The sequence below is a fragment of the Manacus candei genome, unplaced genomic scaffold, assembly GCF_025592945.1.
Source record: "Manacus candei isolate 608988 ecotype Guabito, Panama unplaced genomic scaffold, ASM2559294v1 h1tg000040l, whole genome shotgun sequence".
Lineage (NCBI taxonomy): Eukaryota > Metazoa > Chordata > Aves > Passeriformes > Pipridae > Manacus > Manacus candei.
This window is the reverse complement of record NW_026138088.1, coordinates 1,793,534-1,810,263: the sequence shown is the minus strand read 5'-3', so window position 1 is coordinate 1,810,263 and position 16,730 is coordinate 1,793,534. Positions and strand designations below refer to the sequence as shown.

The following is a 16,730-nucleotide window of genomic DNA, read 5'->3' as shown; positions in this document are numbered from 1 at the left end:
GGGGGGGGGGGGGGGGAACACGCAGGGGCAGCCCCCACCCCCCCAAATGTCAGTGCCTGGAGAGGGATGTGCCAATCTGGGGATTCCAGGGCTCCCTCGGGATGAGGCTGCCCCTAAAATTCACCTTCTTCCCCCAAACCCTCCCCCGTGGGGAGCCCCCCCAGGGGTGCCCCTACCCACACACAGAGCCATGGGGTACCCTGGAGACCCCACGGCAACGGGGGGTCCCCACAAGGGCTGATGGACCCCCTGATGGACCCCCAGACCCCCCTGCATTCTCCTGCAGCACGTACCAGGCAGGACACAGCGTCCCCCTGTCCCCCCTCCCCGGGACCCTGAGGACAATCCCCCCCTCCCCAGGGACCCCGGGATGGGGGAATGGACTCCCCCCCCCCATCTCCCCTGACGGTACCGGCTGTTGGAAAGTTAAAAATTCCTTTGCCCCCCCCCCCCCGGCCCCCTCCAGAGGGGTTTTTCCTGCTCCTATCCCGGCTCCCGGGACAGCTGACACCACATTTTCCATCCTCAGCCCCCATCCATCACCAGCACCGTGAGGTGCTTCCATAGGGAAGGGGGGGTTTGGAGGGGGAGGAGCTGCCCCAGGTCACACCAGTGATCCCGGGACACCATCCCAGAGCCCCCCCCCGTGCCTGGAAAAGCTCCAGGTGTGGGAAAATCATTGCCCCCCAACCCCAAACCTACTTGTCTCCTGCTTTTCCCACCTCTCCCAGGCCTGGACCACGCGGAGCTGAAATCCCTGAAGGGTCTGGGGGCGTCCCAGGGGGTGTTTTGGGGGGGCTGGGGGGGCCCTTCCAGCCGGGATCGTGCCCGGGGGCGGGTGCACCATTCCCTGGCACCGCGTGGGAGCACAAGGGAATTACGGCACCTCCTTCCCGCTGCCGGAGCTGCTCCTGCTCCCCGGGGTGAGGGGGGGCTCCCCGGGCCCCCCCACTGCTCCCAGGACAAGCTTGGTGGGCATCCAGCCATGGATGTGCCCGGGAAGCCAACGGAATGAGAAGAGGAGGGATGGCAAATCCCCTGGAACAGTACAAGCAGCAGCATCCCTACCTGAAACTCCTCAAACTCGGGGTCAGGGGGGTCTCCTCATCCCAGAATCCTTGGAAAGCACCAGGTGACACTTCCACAGGGACAACATCCCACACATTGATCCGTCCCCATCCCGGAGCTCCCCCTGGGACACCGATCCCAGCGGAGAAACCCCCGGGCTGGCAATCCCAAGCCGAGCCCTCTCCCGCCTCAGGAGCCTCCAGATTGGGCTGTTTGTTTAAGGAAAATGATGAGTCAGTTTTTAAACAGCAAAAGCCTGTGTTTATCCGTGTTTTTCTCGGAAAATGAACCAAAAATCTGTCGGCAGAGGCTCCTCTCCTCACACCATATGTCGGGAGCGCAGCGGCCGCCAGATCCCGAGGGAATTGTCAGCATCCCGTCTCCGGAGGGTTAACGAGGTGATCTTGGGGCTTAACAAGGTGCTTTTTGGGGGGTTTTCACTCTCCAGCCACTCCCAGCTGGAAGGAAGGAGGAAAAACCGCTGCAAAAACGGCAGATTTGGGAATTGTTTCACATCGGGGCGGTGAAAAAAGCAGCATTTTTGCTGGATTGAAGGTGGATTTAAGGCAGGAACTCAGCCCTGAAGACACCCCTGTGTTTTTAGGCCAGTCACAATCCATACATTACCATCTCCCAAGCTTTCCCTTTTCCAGGAACTCTTTAACAATCTGTTCCCAGGGAGGCTCCAGCTCTTTTCTGGATCACACCAAGAGCCACCAGGCCCCTTTCCAGCCTCACCACGGCGTTTTTGGGGCAGGAAACATCATCCAGCCTGTCCCTGCCTCAGTTTTCCAGCTGCAAAGTGGTGCCATGGATACACTCAGACCTCACTCATGTCCAACCACAGAAAACTGGGAAGGTGGAATGTTCTGTCCCAACTGTCACCTGCCCCATCAGGAGGTTATTTCCCAGGAAAACATGAATTCCCTTTTCCCATCAGTGCCAGAATCGCTGGGAAAGAGGTGGAACTTGATCCTCAGCTGGGACAGTGCAGGATCTGAGATCCCAGCTGAGCCTTTGGGATAATCTCTTGAGAAAGAAGGAAAGACGGGGATCCCATTCCCTGCTGGTGTTGAACTCATCTGTAAGGAACGTTTGCCTGGAGGGTGAGTGTGGGATGGGGGGGATCCCCTCAAGGGAAGGGCCAGGACAGGACCAGTCCTCCCAGTATGGGCCAGGCTGATCCCAAGACAGGGACCTTCTATAGCATGGGCTGGGCTGATCCCAGGACACATCCAGGACTCCCAGTATGGACCAGTCCAGGCACAGCACAGGGCCAAGACTTCCGGTATGGGCCCGGCCGGGCCCTGCACCCTCGGCCCTGCGCTTCTCGCGCCACCAGCGGTGCGGGGGCACCCCCTGACCCCACTCCAGTCCCTCCCAGTGCTCCCAGTCCACCCAGTGCTCCCAGTCCCACCCAGTCCACCCAGTGCTCCCAGTCCCTCCCAGTCCCCCCAGTCCCCTCCACGTGCCTCCCACGTCCCCCTACCGCGCATGCGCAGCCCCCGCCCGGCCCTTCCCTCCACGCGCACGCATCGGACTGTACCACCCCTTCTCCTCTGAAGGGGGGGCCAAGATGGACTCACATCCCTCCCGCACATCCCGCGTGGGTCTCCGCGCCACGCGTGTCCCCTCCATATGTAACCACGCATAATCTCACTGTGTCTGTCCCCTCACCTCGCTCTGGGTGGCCCCGAGGCCGCTGCAGATTGCGGGGGGGATGCGGGTGGTATGTGCCGCGGGCCGTGGGCGGGGCCAGCACCGCCTGCCCCCCCCTCTCCCTCAGGCCCGGGCGCCGCAGCCATGAGGTGGGACCGGGGCCGGGGCAGCTCTGGGGGGGCTGCGGGGGCCCGGCGGGCACCGGGGAACACCGGGGAGGGTGGTTTGAGTACCGGGAAGGGGTCCCGGCTGTGCCGCGGGGCTGTCCCGGGCGCTGCGAGGCGGCTGCGGCCTCCTGGGGCCTCGCGGGAAAATGGCGGAGGGGGCGCGATGGCGGCGGGGGCCGCGCTGAGGGGCCGGCAGGGGGTCATGAGGAGGGTCTGGGGGTGCGGGGGGCCCTGAGCGGGGAGGGCACGGCGGGCTCGAGCCCTGCGGGCCTTGGATGCGCCTCCTGGATCCCACGGGGCCTCAGGCAGGGCCCTGAAAGGGATGAGGGGGGGGGGTCCCTGAGGGGGGTGCAGAGCCCCCCTGATCCCTGTCCCTTCCTCTCCCAGTATGCTCCGGCTCCAGAAGAGGTTGGCCTCCAGCGTCCTGCGCTGCGGGAAGAAGAAGGTGTGGCTGGATCCCAATGAGACCAACGAGATCGCCAACGCCAACTCCCGTGAGTGGGGCATGTCCCGGGGACTGGAGGAATGTCCTGGGCACTGGGGGGGAAATGTCCTGGGGGGGCTGGGGGAAAGGGATCCACCAGCAGAGCGGGAAGAGGGCTTTTGGGAGGTTCAGTGACAGCAAGGTTGGTTTAGAATCATAAAACCATTGAGGCTGGAAAAAGCCTCCCAGGATTGTCAAGCCCAGCTTCTGCCTTAGGTGAAATTCTGGCTCGGGTAAAATTCTGCCACTTGAGGAGCTTTTTTTTTTCCCACCTCCAAGTGGGGTTTCCAGGGTTTTCAGAGCTCCCTGGTGCCCTGTGAGATAATCAGTGAGGGAATTGGGAGGTTCTCTGGGAGATCTGGCAGAGAGAACGGAGCAGCTCCGGCAGCGTGAGGGGCTCTGTGGGGAGACCCACCTTCCATGGCACTCCCAGCCTTCCCCCAGGGGGGACAAGGGGGGGGGGATCTGTGCTCACCTGAGGGCTCCAGAGGAGGTGTTGGCCGTGTTTTGCAGGGCAGCAGATCCGGAAGCTGATCAAGGATGGGCTGATCATCAGGAAGCCGGTGACCGTGCACTCCCGCGCCCGCTGCAGGAAGAACACGCTGGCCCGCAGGAAGGGCCGGCACATGGGCATCGGTGAGGGCTGCACCCCTCACACAGCGGGGCACCAGGGACCCCCAGGGGCAGCCCCCGCCCCTGGAGAGGCCCTGTGCCACGCTGGGGATTCCAGAATTTTAGGCTACCCCTAAAATTCAGCTTCTCCCCCAAAGCCTCCCCAGTGTCCCTCCCGAGCCCGCCAGTTTGGCTGTGACTCTTCAGTCCTTGATCCTGGGCGGTTCAATCACTTCCATCTAAATCCAAGGCTGCACTTTTTTTGTCTTATGAAAACCTCCCTGATCAGCTTAATTTAAAAATTAACGTTGTGTAGGAAAACGGGAATGTCAGTTCAACGTGGCTGACTCTGATTTCATTTGGTGATTGCAGATATACATCCCCCACCAACCTGGAGTTTAAATATTTAAATAATGAAAGTAATATAATAAAATATAATGAAAGTGCCACACACAGGGACCCCCAGGGCCGAGGGACCCCTGGGAATGGGGTAAATCACCCACTTCCCATGGTGCCTGGTCCTGCTGCTCCCTCACGCTGGGGAATATCCCAGTGGGTTTGGCCACAGAGATGGAAAACCCTTGGCTTGGACATGGATGGTTTTTAACTTGAGCTGAAGAGGGGGATTAAACACCTTGGGAAGAGTTTGGGGTTTAACTGGCGGGTTTTGGGGCTCGCCCTGCCCAGGTAAGAGGAAGGGCACGGCCAACGCCCGCATGCCCGAGAAGGTCACCTGGATGCGGCGGATGCGGATCCTGCGGCGGCTGCTCCGGAGGTACCGCGAGTCCAAGAAGATCGACCGGCACATGTGAGTGTGGGCAGGGGGCTGGGGGGGCTCTGCAGGCCCAGGGGGGAGGACATGGGGCTGGGGGGACTGGAGCTCACACCAGGGAACCCCCTGGAGCTGGGTGAGGCCCCCACAGGACACCCCAAGCAGCTCCTTTCCAGACCCATCCCAGCACTGGGAATGGACAGACAGGCACAGTCTCCCCCCCTGAGCTCTGCACAACCTCCTGGAGGGGCTTAATAAAGGGAGGGGTCCCACCCACGGGAAATGGAGCTGAGACCCTCCCACCTCATCACACAGGTGATGGGACCACCTGGGCACGGGGCTGGAGAGGCCCCCACGTGTGACATTCCCTTGTCACATCCCAGCGTCACCCTGAGTGGGGGCAGCACCCACAGACACCCCAAATCCCCCCCAGTTTACATCCCACACACCCAGCCCCCCTTCCTGCCGCCCCAGCTCCTCGGGAATGGAGTTCAGCCCTCCCTGGGCTGATGTCCCGCCCCGTCCCACCCCCGCAGGTACCACAGCCTGTACCTGAAGGTCAAGGGCAACGTGTTCAAGAACAAGCGGATCCTCATGGAGCACATCCACAAGCTGAAGGCGGACAAGGCCCGCAAGAAGCTCCTGGCGTGAGTGCTGCCCTGGGCAGGGGGGGTTTGTCAGGAGTGACCCCTCCCCGTGGGTCATTCCAGCTGGATTCTGGCCCTGGTGGGAGTGCTGCCCCTGGGCAGGGGGGGGTTGTCAGGAGTGACCCCCCCCCGTGGGTCATTCCAGCTGGATTCTGGCCCTGGTGGGAGGGATCGGTCCCGAACTGGGCAGGGCTGGCTGGAAGCAGAGAAATGTGGGATCGTGGTGGAGTTCTGTGTTAATGCTCAGAGAGGGGGAAACTGGGAAATTCCTGAGCAGCTGCTGGAGTGGGGGAATGATTGACCAGGGGGAGGGGAGGGATCCCAAAATCCTTGGGGGGAAAGGCTGAATAATCTCACCCTGGGCTTCAGTAAAGGCCGTGACCCCACACAGCCCCTGCTGGCTCCTCCCGGGCCAGAGCGAAGGGAGAACCCCGAAATCCAGTGGGAGGGCCGTGGGTGCTGGAGCAAGGCTGGTCTGGGACAGCGGGAGGAGACTGGGGACAGGGGTCAGGGTGGTTTTGGGGCTGTGTGAGGTGCTCCTGTGCACCCAGACCCCTCGATCCCGCAGGGACCAGGCGGAGGCGCGGCGCTCCAAGACCAAGGAGGCGCGGAAGCGGCGGGAGGAGCGGCTGCAGGCCAAGAAGGAGGAGATCATCAAGACCCTCTCCAAGGAGGAGGAGGCCAAGAAGTGACCCCGCGGGCTGTCCCTTCCGGGGAGTGTGTTCCAGCTTCCAGCACCCAATAAAAAAACATCCGGGACCCCTCCTGCTGAGTGTCCGTGTCTGGAGCGGGGAGGGATGGGATGGGATGGGATGGGATGGGATGGGATGGGATGGGATGGGATGGGATGGGATGGGATGGGATGGGATGGGATGGGATGGGATGGGATGGGGAGGAGCTGCTGCTGCTGCTCCCCAGTTTGGGGCTGGATCTACCCTTTCCAGGCAGGATTATGGGGGGCTCAGGGAGCCAGGAGGTCCTTGGATCCTTCCAAAATCCCCCCAAAGGCTCAGGGCAGAGCTGATGTCCAGGGGAAGGTTTTGGGGGTTCTGCACCCCCAGAGGGGAAAGGACCCAGGGCTGGGGGAGGGGACTTAAGGTGGAGCTCACACCAGGGAACCCCCCAAGAGGTGGGTCTGGGCCCCCCAAGACCCCCCAAATTCCCCAAGCAGCTCCTTACCAGACCCATCCTGGCCCTGGGGATGGATGGATGGACACAGACAGACAGACGGACAGAGACACAGCCTCCCAAAACTCTGCACCACCCCTGGGCCCACCTGGGGGGATTTATAACCTGGGGGGGTTATAAATGGAGCTGAGACCCTCCCAGCTCATCACACGGGTGGTGGGACCACCTGGGCACAGGGCTGGGGGGGAGAGGTCGAGTGTCCCCAAAGTGTGACACCCCCTCATGTCACATCCCAGTGACACCCTGAGGGGGGGGAGAGCACCCATAGACACCCCCCAAAATCTGCACCCCAGGGAGGGGCTGGTTCCCTTAATGCCCAGGGGGGCTCAATGAAATACCTTTTTCTCCCCAAAATGAGCCAAATCTTGGGGCAATTAAAGGAATTAAAATGAGGGACACACACACAGCAGGGGAGGGTGTCCTTGGCTGGGGCAAAGGGACTCGGGGAGCCCCCCCCGTGTGTCCTCCCCTCCCTCTGTGACAACAAACACGGTGCCCCCCCCCCCCCACTATTTACTGTCAACACCTCAAACTGGGCCCAACTGGGGCAAACTGGGCCCAACCCCGCTTACATCACCCCTCCCTGTGCCTATAAAGCCATGGGGGGGGGCACCCGCCTGTCCCTCTCTGCTGCCACCCTGTTCGTTGGGTGTCCCCCTCTTGAGCCCCCCCCCAAAATGCTCTTCTGGCACGGCCAACCCGACCACTACTGGTCCAGCGCCGGGGACATGTACCCCCTGCCCCCTTCTGGGGTGCTCAGGTACCGCCCCCACCCCCCAAATCCGATGGTTTTGGGGGAAACCGAGGCACGGTTGGGTGCCCACCCTTTTTTGGGGGGGATGTTTTCCCGCAGGGACCCCCCCGTCCTGCCCTACCTGAAGCAGGAGGAGCCCAACGGCATCTCCACGTCCCAGCCGGAATTCCCGGCGTTCCAGTACATCCTGTGCGCCCCCACCTCCCCCGCCGTGCGGCACCACGAGGAGACCCTCACCTACCTCAACCAGGGTGAGTCCGGGGGGGCTCTGGGGGAGGGACGCGCCTCTTCCCCGGGGGCTCAGCACCCACTTTTGCCCCCCCTCGCCCCCCCCAGGGCAGTCGTACGAGATCCGCATGGTGGGGACCCCCCGGGGGGACCCCGCGGAGGGACGGAGGATGGTCAAGGTGAGCCGGGGTGGGGACCCCCAGGACGGGGAGGGACGTGGGGAGGCTCGGGGCACAGCTCTGGGCTGCAGTCCCGGTTCAGCTGTGCCAGAGCCCCCGTTCAGACTCAGTTCTGTCCCAGTCCAGCCCCGACTCGGCCCCAGTTCTGTCCCACTTCTACCCCAGTCCAGCCCCATCTCAACCCCTGTTCATCACCAGCTCTGTCCCAGTCCAGCCCCATCCCAGCCCCAGTTCTTCCTCATTTCTGCCCCGGTCCGGCCCCACCTCAGCTCTGGTCCAGTCCCAGCTCAGTCCCATTCCGGCTCCAGTTCAGATCGGGTTCAGCTCCAGTTCAGCCCCATTTCAGCCCAGCTCAGCCCCGGTCCAGCCCCGTCCAGCACAGTCTCCTGTGGGGCCGTGTCCGTGGGCTCAGCCTGTGTCCGTGTGTCCGGCCGTGTCCGTGTGTCCGGCCGCGGGCTCAGCCCGTGGCCGCCGCTGTCCCCAGAGCGTGGTCCGGGTGTCCTTCCACGACCGGCGCCTGCAATACTCGGAGCAGCAGCAGCTCGAGGGCTGGCGGTGGAGCCGCCCCGGCGACCGAATCCTCGACATCGGTGGGTGCCGGGGCCGGGGGACCCCCGGGTTGGGGCTGCGGGGGCCGCGCTCACCCCCCTCCCGCAGACATCCCGCTCTCCGTCGGCGTCCTCGAGCCCCAAATCCACCCCACGCTGCTCAACACGGTGGAATTCCTGTGGGACCCCTCCAGGCGCACCTCCGTGTTCGTGCAGGTGGGAGCCAGGGGGGTTGGGGGGCTCTGAGGGACTGGGGGGGGTCCCAGAGGCCGCCCCCGACCCCTCTGTACCCCCCCATCCTCCGCAGGTTCACTGCATCAGCACCGAGTTCACGCTGCGCAAGAACGGGGGGGAGAAGGGGGTCCCCTTCCGCATCCAGATCGACACCTTCGGGGCGGGGGGCAAGGGGGACCCCCCCGAGCACCTGCACTCCGCCAGCTGCCTGGTCAAGGTGTTCAAGGTATCGGGGGGGGGGCACCAGTGACCCCAGTGTGACCAGTGCCCCCCGTACTGGGAAATCCCACCCTGAGCGCGGGGCAGCGCCCGCGCCAGAGCCGGGGGTGGGTGCGCGGGAAGGGGGGTAGGTGGGGGTCCTGCCTCAGGGATCCGGGGTCCCGGGGGTCCCGGGGCCGCCCTCACCCCCCGGCACAGCCCAAGGGGGCCGATAGGAAGCTGAAGACGGACCGGGAAAAGGTGGAGAAGCAGCCGCCGCCGGAGCGGGAGAAATTCCAGCCGTCCTACGAGAACACCGTGCTGGCCGAGGTGGGACCCGGCCCCGGCACCCCCTCCCCGCCGGCCGGGGGTGCCCCCCCCGGGCCCCTCTGGCCATGACCCCCCTCCACCCTCAGTGCGCCCCGTGGCCGGACGCGCTGGGTGCCCCCCACAGCCCCCCGGGCACCCCGGGACTGCCGACCCCGCACCCCTTCAAGCTGCTGAGCCCCGAGAGGTGAGTGGGGCCCCTCGGGATCCCCCCCCGCACTGTCGGGGTCCCCGCTGAGCCCCGGCCCCTCCCGCAGGGGGTGTGTGTCGCCCGCCTGCGCTGCCGAGGGACCCGCCGAGAGTCCCGGCGAGGTGAGGGAGCCCCCCGAGAGCCCCCCGGGAGGGGCTGGGTGGGCGGAGGACGCGCCCCCCCTGAGCCCCCTCGTGCCCCGCAGGCGCTGAGTCCCTGCGCATCCCCCCTGGAGACGCAGCAGTGGCTCCTCCGGCGCCGCTTCTCCACCTGCGCCCGCGTGTTCGCCAACTTCACGGGTGAGACCCCCGGCCGGGGTGGGAGGGGGGCAGAGCCCACCCCCCCCATCTGCCGCCCACTGACCCCCCCCCGTCCGCAGGCGCCGACCTGCTGAAGCTCTCCCGGAGGGACCTGATCCAGATCTGCGGGGCCCCCGACGGGATCCGCCTGTGCCACGCGCTGGCGGGCAGGTGGGCTCCTTTTGGGGACCCCCGGGAGGCTCCGGGAGGCCCGAGACCCCCCCGCCAGACCCTTCTCTGCCCCCTCAGGTGCCCGCGGCCCCGGCTGACCCTCTACGTGGCGCGGGAGCCCGGCGAGACCGAGGGTGTGGAGGACGGGGGGTCAGGTGTGTGGGGTGGGGGCTCGGGGGTGTGTGAGGGGGCTCAGGTGTGTGGGGTGGGGGCTCAGGGGGGTGTGAGGGGGCTCAGGTGTGTGAGGGAGCTCAGGGGTGTGAGGGGGCTCAGGGATGTGGGGTGAGGGCTCGGGGGGTGTGTGAGGGGGCTCAGGTGTGTGGGATGGGGGCTCAGGGGGGTGTGAGGGGGCTCGGGGGTGTGTGAGGGGGCTCAGGGGGTTGTGAGGGGGCTCAGGTGCAGGGCAGAGCAGGGATGGAGGGTGGGCGCTCACAGCCCCGTCCTCATCCCGTCCCGTCCCATCCCAGGGCTGTACCAGGAGCTGCACCTGGAGCAGTTGACCGTGGCCGAGCTCACCGGGAAGCTCGCGGAGCTCCTGGGGCTCCCCCCGGGCCAGATCCTGCGGGTCTCCCGGCAGGGACCTTCCGGCATCCACGTCCTCGTCAGCGACGCGGTGAGGACAGGGGGACACGCAGGGGGGGACAGACACAGGGGGTGACAGACACGGTCCGGGCCCCCCCCCGACCCCTCTCACGCCCCCCCCCCGTGCCCCGCAGATGCTCAGGACCCTCCAGGACGAGACCAGTTTCGTGGTGGCGATCGCCAAAGGTACCGGGGGGGCCGCGGGCGGGCGGGGCCGGGCAGGGGGCGATCGGTGGCCCCGGCTGAGCCCCGTCCCCCCCCCCGGACAGCCCCCGGCCCCGAGGGCTTCCAGCTGCTGCTGCGGTAGGACCCGGCCCCGGAGCTGCGGGAGCCCGGGAAGGGACAAATCCCAGCGGAGCGGAGCTGGAGCCGTGCCGGGATGGAGAGAGGAACCCCGGGATGGAGAGAGGAACCCCGGGATGGAGAGCAGAGCCCTGGAATGGGGAGAGGAGCCTGGCATGGAGAGTGACCTCATCCCTGTGGTGCCTGCGGGGGTTTGGCATCCCCCCACCTCAGCTACATATATTATATATCTGTATCTACACCTTTACTGTCAGTTAATGCATTATTGTACCCCCAGCGTCCAGGAAAGCACCGATCACACCATTAAAACAACATTTCCCAGCTCTCTGCACCACAGACCCGAGGGAGCACCAGGACAGGGCTCAGCTCCTGGGCCCAGTCCCTCGGATTGAGCCCCTCCCCGAGGAAAAAATGGGTTAAAAACCCCGACTGGGACAGAGCTGGAGTTGGGAAGGGGGCAGGGATTTGCACAGAGGAGGGAAAGAGGCTTCTCCTCGATTTTCTCCATTATTTTGCTCCCCCTAAGCTGCAGCACGAGGAACCTCTGCCAGGATTTGGCACAGAGGGAGGGAGGACAGAAACCTTGAGATGGAAAATAAAGCTAAAGGGAATACCCCCCCCTCCAAAAAAAAACACCCCTCAACCACACAGTCCTTCACCAGAAGAGGCCAAAATGTTTTAAACCTCATTTTTCAGGACACTGTCACCAAGAACTTGTGAACGAGCCAAGAACTTTGTCACACTGACACCCCCCTCGTCCAAAAAAAACCTCCCAAACCCAAAATCAACCCAAACCCCACGACACCATGGGCCAGCCACGAGCAACACAAATAAAATAAAAATACAAAGGGGATTACAGGTTTAGAAAAGAGGAATTTGTCAAAGTCCCTGTTTGAAACCAGCCCTGTGAGAGCCCACCCCGTCCTCCCCCTCTGCGGGAGCGCTCACGGGATTGGGGTAAAAAGTGTCTCAAAAGAGCAGAAAAGCCTCATTTTTGGTTGCACTGGGTCTGCTGGAAGATCTCCTCCTCCAGGAGGTCCGGGGCTGATTCCCTGGAGAAATCCCTTTGTCCCTGCCCTGTCTGCATGGGGAGGCCCAGAGGGAGTTGGGAGCAGGGCAGGAGCTGGAAGGCAGGTCCAGGTCACAGGAAAACTCTGCTGGGAGGTGGGAACAGACAGTCCAGCCCCCGCCCCAGCACTGGGGACACAACCTGGGATGTTCCCAAGGGAGGACAGGGAACAGCCCCGGGGATGGACTCGAGGAGCTGCCCCAGCCAGGTTTGGCACCGGGGTGGGATCCTCGTCCAGGCCTGGACCTTTAACACCTTAAAAATCACAGGATGGGGCAATTCCTCTAAATTTTGGGAGCAGACTCCCAGTGCCCAACACCCTTCACAGCCACCTGAAGGGGGGCTGAGCCCCTCACCAGCCCCTCAGGAAGGATCCCAGGGTTGGATGGGGCTTGGAGCAACCTGGACCAGTGGAAAGTGTCCCTGGGGGTGGCACTGGATGGGCTTTAAGGTCCCTTCTCACCCAAAATATTCCATGACTCCATGCCAGGGGTTCATACACCTGGAGAACCCCCAAACTACCCCTACCCCCGGGTGCAGGAGGTGGATTTTCCTGCCCAAAGTTACCCCTCGGGTGAGACAGGGCTTGGAAAATGGTGTTTATTGGTACTTATAAATACAAACATCAGGAAGAGTCCATTTGAAGACGGATAGTTGATTTAAAAGGACACTGTCAAGTAGTTTTGAGCTACCTTAATGCTGCCACCCTGGTTGGCAAACAGAAAAAGAGAATGCTTTGGGTTCTGTGTTCTTGAGTTTTCCCTGGAAAACTCTGCTCTGTTCCAAAGGAATCCAGTCATCCAACTACACCCCGCCTCCGAAATCCCACTTTTCGCTCTCCCCTGCCACAGTATGAGCTGAACAAAGTGGTTTGTTTTGCTTTTTTTCCCAGAGTTGTGCAAATCCTGTGATTGCTGGGTGATCACCATCCTCTGCCACCCTGAAACCTGGAGAAAGTTCTGGAAATGAAGCCCCTCTCTCTCTCTCTCGAGGAGAGAGGGAGAATCCACAGCGCTAAAGGGGATTTGAATAAATATAAGGGATCAAAAGCATCTACAGGAAGGCATTGACAGTATCCTTTTAACCACAGCAGCCTGGAGTTCCTCCCAGCAGACCGTGAGCACAGACTGGGGGGACTGGGGGGAGGTGGAGGGAGTGCAGCCCCCGGGGGCCCTCCCGTGCCTGGAGAGCCTGGGAAGCAGCTCGTTGTCCTTGGAGCAAACTCCTGGTGAAAAAACAACCCCCCCAGACCCCGGGAAAGCTGTTCCTGGTGCTGCACCTGCTCTTCTCCCACCAAAGGAATTCCTCAGGACCCAGGGGAGGCCCCAGTTCCTCGGTGGTTCAGCCCCAGCCGGGTGGGAACATCCACGGACACGAGGGCTCCTTCCATCCAGCAGGAATGGCTGACACAGCTCAGCTCCCCCCGGAGCCTGATCCAGGCCCTGCCCCCTTAAACCCTTGGGATCTGCCCAGCAGTTCCACCCCAGGCACCTGGAATGCCCGGATCAGTCCGTGCTCTCCGTGCTCCCCTGGAGCACCTGCGCTGATTTTGCCTGAAACGCCCCCAAAACCAGCCCCCAACCCCCCCCCCTTCCCTCCCTCCCCCCCCGAGCTGGGCCTGGCTCATCCCAACCCCTTTCCATCCCTGTGGGTCCTCCTGGGGGTTCCACACTTACCTGTGGAAGGTGGGAAGGTCGGGAAAGCCCCCAGTGCTCCCTGGAGCCAGGGCGGCTCCCAGACCTGCTCCATCAGGGAATCCTTATTTCTTCATGAGGGCAACAAGCAAAGAGGTTCTACTTTGCTTTTCCTTGGGGATAAGATGAAGGGATGGAGGGAAAGGACAGGAGGAGGGAACTTACAGTCGCTGGAACACAGACTAGAACTTTATCCCTGTATTGAGAATTATATATAAATATATATATATTATTCCCTGTATTGGGAATTATATCCTTGTCACTGGGATAAAACCTGAAATCAGAATAAATTTGGACACCCAATCCTTGCTCAGACAGGCCAAGAAATCCCACAAGAGCCCAGCCTGGGGTGCAGCTCGACCTGCTCCTTAAAAACCTTCCCGACAGGCTCGGGCTCCTCCTGGGAAAAAAAAAAATTTCCTTTTTAAAACTGAAATTAAGGATTGGTCACTTTGGGCTGGGAGATGTCAAAGAAATGATTGAATTAAAAACTCGCTGAAAGGAAAAAAAAACACCAAAAAAAAAGGAAAAAAGCAGGAGGTGGGGAGGGTCAAAAAATCCAACATCACAGATTCCAAGGTCTACCACAAGCACCTGGGAAAGCCTCCGAGCTGGACAGTGTGGATATGGGAGAGAGCACGGTCAGGGGGGGAGCACAGGGGATCCCTGGCTCCCAGGTACATCCTGGGTTCCAAGTAAATCCTGGCTCCCAGGGGGATCCCGGCTCAGCAGCTGCTCCTTCACTCCCTCGCTGAAGAATGGACATGGAGCTTGTTGGGATTTTCAGGTTTGTTGGGTTTTTTTCCCTCCTGGCCAACGGCTGCGGGGGTTAAAGCGAGTCCCTCTCCTCTCCCCCAAGCCCCCACTTCCAAGGATTCCGGTTCCTATTCCAACCCCACCAGCAGCATCAGTCATTCCGGGTCGGGGGGGGGGGGGTTCAGCTGAGCAAGCCCAGCGGGGATGGGCCGGGATTGCCCCGCTCCAAAGCTGTCCCAGCTGCCGAGTCCCCGTTCCCGCCGGCACAGGGGGGATCCCGGGGGGCTCCGGGGGGGCTCCCGGCCCCGCTCACTGGCCCTCGCAAACGACCCCGGGATCGCCTCCCTCCAGGATACTGGTGTGTCCCCCGGAACGCCACGGGCGCAATTCCAGCCTCAGTTTGCCGGGACGAGCGTTCCAGCGTCATAGGATGATGCAGCATCTGCAGAAGCGCTGCCGGCTCCCGCCCACCGACGGCGGGGGGGTCACCGGGGCGAAGTAGGCGTGGACCTTGATGTTGGGGAGGTGGGTCTGGAACGGCAAAGACGGGCAGGGAGGGGGGTCAGAGGGGTCAGAGCGCACCTGGATCACCTGGGCCACGCCCCGAATCCAGGGGGATTCACCTGCGGGATTCACTCTGGGTTCACCTGTGGGATTCCCCCCCCCCCCCCAGGAGGGCTACAGGGAATGAGGAAGGAAGGAGGTTTTTTCCTATCCCATTAATCCTCTGGCAGCTGTGGGGGACAGAACATTATCTCCATCCCTGGAGGTGTCCAAGGCCAGGCTGGAGCAACCTGGGAGATGTCCCTGCCCGTGAACCAGACGAGCTCCAAGGTCCCTCCCAACCCAAACCATTCCGTGATTTTATGATGTTACTTTGACAGACCCACGTTCTCCCTGCACATAAAATGTGACCAGGACTCTTCCTTTACAGAGGGAGACACAGATTTGGGAGGGGATATTGAAGAGAAATTTTTCCCTGTGAGGGGCTGGAATGGAATTCCCAGAGAAGCTGTGGCTGCCCCTGGATCCCTGGAAGTGTCCCAGGCCAGGCTGGAGCAACCTGGGATAGCGGGAGGTGTCCCTGGGGGGGTGGAACTGGACGAGGTTTAAGGTCCTTCCCACCCAAACCACTCCATGATTCCATGACTCCAGATGCACCAAGGATGCTCTCCCAGCCCAGGTGATGAGGGAATGGATAACCCCCCTCCCAATCCCGGCCGGAGTGGTGCCTCCCTTCCCGCTCACCCTGAGTCTCTTGATCCCTGCCCGGGTGATCTGCTGGCAGTCGTACAGCTCTATCCTCTCCAGGCTGTGGCAGCTCTTGAGGTGCTCCAGGGAGGCGTCGGTGATGAGGGGACAGTTGTCCAGCTCGATCACCTCCAGCCGGTCGTGGGCGCAGGCGCCGTTCCCGAGGTGACGGATCCCGTCGTCCGTGATCAGCTCACAGTGGGACAAACTCTGAGCCCAAACACAGCGAGTTCGGGGGTCAGACACGGCTCCTGCCACCCCAAAATCCAGCCCCGACCTCCCTGGGGACACGGGGGAGGGTGGGCTGTGCTGGGTGGGGCTGGGCTGGTTTGCAGAGTGGGTTTTAGGACTGGTCTGTGCTCCCTCCCGGCACCAGAGCCACTGGGCTCTGTGGGCTCGGTGCATCCAAGGGGAAAACTTCCAGTTGGAGTGGATAAAAACCCTTCCCTGGGAGGGTGGGGAGGCCCTGGCACAGGTTGCCCAGAGAAGCTGTGGCTGCCCCATCCCTGGAAGTGTCCAAAGCCAGGCTGGAGCAACCTGGGACAGTGGGAGGTGTCCCTGCCCATGAACTGGACGAGCTCCAAGGTCCCTTCCAACCCAACCCATCCCACGATTCTATGAATGGGAAAGGCAGCTCTGGAGGGATGAGACCCACAGGGTGGCACAGAAATCCCACAAACACCCCTGCAACGGGAGAACCCACCTTTGGGACACCCATGGCCTCACCCACTGTGGGAAGGGCCCTGGAACTGGGTCCAAAAACCAGCAGGAACACGATGGCACCACCTGGTGTGTGGGTTTTTTTTTGGGGAGGGGGGAATTCAGCAGATTCCACTGGGAATTCTGCTCACAGGAGAACCCCGTGCCCCACAGCCCTTCTGTGGGATCAGTGGGAACAGCAGGGGAGGGACAAGAGGTTCCTCAGGGTCAGGTTTCCAGCAGAATCTTCCCAGCGGTTGCAACACGACTGCGAAGTCAGAGAGGGTTTAAGATCCCTCTGTTCCAAGTGCTGGAAGTCTCCCTTGGAATACTCACCAGGACTTGGAGCCGTGGACAGTGTATGGAAAGCTGGATTAGGGTGCTGTCTGTTATCTGGAAGAGAAGAGGAAAGGGCCCCTTAACTTTGGGTGTGGTGCACAAGGACTTAATTTTTCCTCTCTATGAATAAAAAAATGGCAGAATTTTCCCAAAGCCCTGAGTTTTCCCCACAGCCACTCTCCTGAAGCCCTCAGGAACTCATCTCCTCATTGAATCAGCTCCTGCCCTTTGCAGGCAGAGGCACCACTGGGTTGTTTTTAACTTCCCCAAGGAGCTGAATTAGATCACAATTCTGAGAGCCAAAGGAGCTCC

At 62.0% G+C, this 16,730-nt stretch overlaps 3 protein-coding genes across 10 annotated transcripts in view; 2 read left to right on the top strand and 1 right to left on the bottom strand.

The window, feature by feature from the left end:
• Positions 1-2,768: 2,768 nt before the first annotated feature.
• Positions 2,769-6,168, top strand: RPL19 (ribosomal protein L19). Its single transcript, XM_051794578.1, has 6 exons — positions 2,769-2,876; positions 3,282-3,388; positions 3,892-4,014; positions 4,678-4,798; positions 5,299-5,409; positions 5,978-6,168. Exons 1-6 carry the CDS (start codon positions 2,800-2,802, stop codon positions 6,099-6,101), a joined length of 663 nt encoding a protein of 220 aa, XP_051650538.1. The 5' UTR covers positions 2,769-2,799; the 3' UTR covers positions 6,102-6,168.
• A 1,045-nt stretch (positions 6,169-7,213) lies between these two features.
• On the top strand, positions 7,214-12,130 carry LOC127474142 (transcription factor CP2-like protein 1). 4 transcript variants are annotated; one of them, XM_051794629.1, is made up of 15 exons: positions 7,214-7,357; positions 7,451-7,602; positions 7,688-7,758; positions 8,243-8,348; positions 8,416-8,522; positions 8,614-8,766; positions 8,958-9,068; positions 9,155-9,252; positions 9,323-9,377; positions 9,461-9,554; positions 9,635-9,725; positions 9,804-9,880; positions 10,193-10,338; positions 10,442-10,493; positions 10,615-10,951. In XM_051794629.1, the coding sequence occupies exons 1-15, from the start codon at positions 7,275-7,277 to the stop codon at positions 10,866-10,868; spliced, it is 1,650 nt and encodes a 549-aa protein (XP_051650589.1). In that variant the 5' UTR covers positions 7,214-7,274; the 3' UTR covers positions 10,869-10,951. The 4 variants fall into 4 exon arrangements, with proteins under 4 accessions (XP_051650589.1, XP_051650591.1, XP_051650588.1 ...); XM_051794631.1 differs by having other exon boundaries at positions 10,577-10,744; XM_051794628.1 differs by lacking the exon at positions 9,804-9,880 and having other exon boundaries at positions 10,615-12,130.
• Positions 12,131-12,265: 135 nt separating this feature from the next.
• Positions 12,266-16,730, bottom strand: part of FBXL20 (F-box and leucine rich repeat protein 20) — a 33,823-nt gene continuing 29,358 nt past the window's right edge. For all 5 annotated transcript variants that reach the window (XM_051794655.1, XM_051794654.1, XM_051794657.1 and 2 more), the window contains exons 13-15: positions 16,416-16,472; positions 15,378-15,590; positions 12,266-14,660 (exon numbers count right to left, since the gene is read on the bottom strand). In XM_051794655.1, the coding sequence (XP_051650615.1) occupies positions 14,553-14,660; positions 15,378-15,590; positions 16,416-16,472 (378 nt within the window). In that variant the 3' untranslated portion in view covers positions 12,266-14,552. The remainder of the gene's footprint in view (positions 14,661-15,377; positions 15,591-16,415; positions 16,473-16,730) is intronic.

Excerpts from the sequence above, each read along its gene's own strand:
- LOC127474142 (XM_051794628.1), top strand. The coding sequence starts at position 7,275 with ATGCTCTTCTGGCACGGCCAACCCGACCACTACTGGTCCAGCGCCGGG. Across the intron at positions 9,253-9,322 it reads AAGCTGCTGAGCCCCGAGAG|GGGGTGTGTGTCGCCCGCCT; the intron begins GTGAGTGGGGCC and ends CCCCTCCCGCAG. Across the intron at positions 9,726-10,192 it reads TGCCACGCGCTGGCGGGCAG|GGCTGTACCAGGAGCTGCAC; the intron begins GTGGGCTCCTTT and ends GTCCCATCCCAG.
- RPL19 (XM_051794578.1), top strand. The coding sequence starts at position 2,800 with ATGTGCCGCGGGCCGTGGGCGGGGCCAGCACCGCCTGCCCCCCCCTCT. Across the intron at positions 3,389-3,891 it reads GATCGCCAACGCCAACTCCC|GGCAGCAGATCCGGAAGCTG; the intron begins GTGAGTGGGGCA and ends CGTGTTTTGCAG. Across the intron at positions 5,410-5,977 it reads GCCCGCAAGAAGCTCCTGGC|GGACCAGGCGGAGGCGCGGC; the intron begins GTGAGTGCTGCC and ends TCGATCCCGCAG.